The following is a 3,067-nucleotide window of genomic DNA, read 5'->3' on the forward strand; positions in this document are numbered from 1 at the left end:
TTGATGGTGATTTTCTGCAGAAATCTTTTTTTTTAAATTCACAATACTAATTTATTTGGGGGGGAGGGAAGGAAGAGTTAGCGATCTGCACCCTCTTAGATGAAATATTTTCCTTTTCAACCATCATCCACAGATTTAGACATTCTTGCCCGCCCTGAAAAAAATTATGGATATTTTTAAGCATTCTTTTTTTTTAATTATTATATTTCCACAGAAGCAACATAAACTGTCAGTTTTGGAGACGGGTGGGTTGCATACAAAAATAGACCTTTTAAAAATTATTGTTATTATTATTATTATTATAAAAACGTGAATATTAAGAGAGAAAACCACGCAACTCTTATTTAATTAAATTCCACTCCCCTGCACGATTAAAACCTGACATTCCTCCCCCCCCTAGGATTAATAAGGCAACCAATTTAACATGCAGCCGGGGTGCACATATTTAAAAAGGCATCGGGGGTGGGGGGTGGGAGAGCTCAGAAAAGTTTTAAAAACCCGAATTCAGGATTCTCTCTCTCCGCCCCCCCCCCCCCAGGGAAGAGGGAAATGGGGGGTTTTCTCCACTTTAGCGGGCTTGGAAAATTGTGCGCACTTTTTTTTACCCCCTTTGCTATTAATTTCAAGAACGCGCAGGAAAAAAAACCATAAGCCAAAAGGGAAACAAACGCTGCGGAATCCGGGGGAGGCATGAATGACATATATATATGTATTTTTAAAGGGAATTCCCCACCCCAAACCCGCAGAGGAATAAATATTGCCTGTTGTCTCGCCTAGCCCCCTCCCCCCCATTGCACTCGCTGTCTGGTTTCTCTCTCTCTCTCTCTCGTCCGACGCCGATTTTCAAGTAAAAAGCTTTGCGCAGCTGTCCCACGAAGAGTTTGCGCGGGGCGTTCTCCCATCCCCGTTCTTGCGCCGCGCCAGTCTTGCGGCTCCCGGGATTGTAAAGTGCACACGGTGCTCCCTCTGTCCCGATGGCCCCTGACCGGCTGAGTTACTCCCCTTCCCACCCCAGGCGCCGCATCCTGAGCATGCCCGCGATCCTCGGGGCAGCGCGGCGGCAAGCAGCCTCCGCGGTTACCTGCCTGGGAGTCGGGGAGGAAGGGAGCGCGGGTTTGCAGGCGCGGCAGCCCCCGTTGCGCGCGATCCAAACCGTCCGAAACCTCAGGGGGTCCGCGTCCGAGCGCCGCAGGAAGGCAGCCCGGCCGCGCCCGGACCGGGCGTAGATTGAGCGGTCCCGGCGGCGGCGGCGGCAGCGGCTGCGACCTTGCGCTCCTTCTGCCGCAGGTGGATCTTGGTGTGGCGCTTGCGCTCGTCGCTGCGCGCGAACTTCCTGCCGCAGAAGTCGCAGGCGAAGGGCTTCTCGCCGGTGTGCGTGCGGATGTGGGTGGTGAGGTGGTCGCTGCGGCTGAAGTTGCGCATGCAGATGCGGCACTGGAAGGGCTTGTGGCCCGTGTGGATGCGGATGTGGCGGGTGAGTTCGTCGGAGCGCGAGAAGCGGCGGTCGCAGCCCTCGGCCGGGCACGGGTAAGGCCGCTCGTGCACCGGCGTCTTGCTGGGCCGGGTTGGGGTACTTGCGCGGCCTCAGGATGGGGCGCAGCGGCAGGCTACCCGGCCCCCCGTAAGCGCCCGGCCCCAGGCGCGCCCCGACCGACGTCGCCGGCCCTTCGCTCAGTCCGCTCGGAGGGGCGCCCAGCGTAAAGTTGCGGATGGTGGAGAGCGGAGTGAGCGGCGGAGGAACGCGCACCGACTCCAGCGCGCAGGGGAAAGGTTTGCGCTCCGGCGGGCCGTGGAACTCGCGCTGGCACGGAGGCGGAGGAGGCGGCGGCGGGGGAGGCGGCTGGAAGAAGCCCGCGTACTCCGGGATCATGGAGAAGAGGTCGCCTCCCACCGATCCCACGTTCTTGGGGGAAGGATGGTAGGACGGGGGCGGTGGATAGGGCGCAGCCGAGGCGGCCAGGAAGGGCGAGGAGCCGTCGGACGGGGCCGGCTGCTGCGCCTGGCTTTGGTAAAGCTCCCCGCAGGCAGAGTAAGGAGGAGGAGGCGGCTGCGGCTGCGAGTAAAGATGCTCCAGGTCCATGGCGCATCCGTGGCCCACTGGGGATCCCGCGGAGGGCGGTGGACGACGGCACCGAGGCCGGGGAGGCAGCCGAGGGCGCAGCCACTCCCTGCAGGATGCCGGCGCTGACCAAGTTGAGGATGCCGTCGGTCGCGTAGCAGCCGGCGCCCGGATACGGAGGGTCGATGGAGAACTTGCCCATGTAAGTGAAGGATTGGGCGCGCGGCGGCGGTGGCGCGAACCCGCTGCAGGCGTAGGGCAGGTCCAGCGCTCGTTTGTCGCCCATCTCTGCGCCGATCAGGCCATCTGGAAAGGACGGAGGGGACAGAAAGAAAACCCGTCACCGGCCGGCCGCGCATCTGGAGCGCTTTCCTCGGGATCCCTGCCCCACCTCCCCGGGCGTTGCCTTCGCTGCTGGGGCAACTTTAGCTTGAAGCCAGGCATTGGGCGTAAGGAGGGGGGAGTGAGAGAAAGAGAGAGGGATGGAGGGGGAAAGAGAGAAAGAGAGAGAGAAAAAAGAGAAAGAGAGAGAAGGAAAGAGGGAGAGAGATAAAGAGAGAGGGAGGGAGGAAAAGAAAGTGAGTGAGTGAGTGAGAGAGAGACAGAGGAAGGGAGGGAGAGTATGAGAGAGAGAGAGAGAGAGAGTGAGAGAGAGAAACGAGAAAGAAAGAGTGAGTGAGGGACAGAGAAAGAATGAGAGAGCGAGAGAGAAAAAAAGAGAGAGGGAGAGAGAAACTAAAGCAGAGGCCCCTTCACTGCGCCCGATCCTACAGCTACTCAAGCTCTGGCCAAAGTTAAAGAGGCGAACAGGAGAATCCCTTGAAGTTCGGCTAGTCTCTCTTGGATCCACCCGGACTGAGCCCAGGAATATGAAAAGCCGGCCTGGGCGATCCAAGAGATCCCGCGCTCATTGGACGGCCCCTGCCGGGATCCACATCAAGACCAGGGCGACTACTTCCAGTTGCAAAGCTTGCTCCTTCGCCCGGGCTTCTTGGCGCAGAAACAGGC

General features: G+C 58.9%; 1 protein-coding gene across 1 annotated transcript in view; it reads right to left on the reverse strand.

The window, feature by feature from the left end:
* Window positions 1–1,164: 1,164 nt before the first annotated feature.
* EGR2 (early growth response 2) overlaps window positions 1,165–3,067 on the reverse strand; it is a 6,119-nt gene continuing 4,216 nt past the window's right edge. Inside the window, 3 exon segments of the mRNA XM_070753902.1 lie at window positions 1,165–1,563; window positions 1,565–2,113; window positions 2,115–2,365. Of these exon segments, the coding sequence (XP_070610003.1) occupies window positions 1,165–1,563; window positions 1,565–2,113; window positions 2,115–2,365 (1,199 nt within the window).

Source organism: Erythrolamprus reginae, chromosome 5 (genome assembly GCF_031021105.1).
Source record: "Erythrolamprus reginae isolate rEryReg1 chromosome 5, rEryReg1.hap1, whole genome shotgun sequence".
NCBI lineage: Eukaryota > Metazoa > Chordata > Lepidosauria > Squamata > Dipsadidae > Erythrolamprus > Erythrolamprus reginae.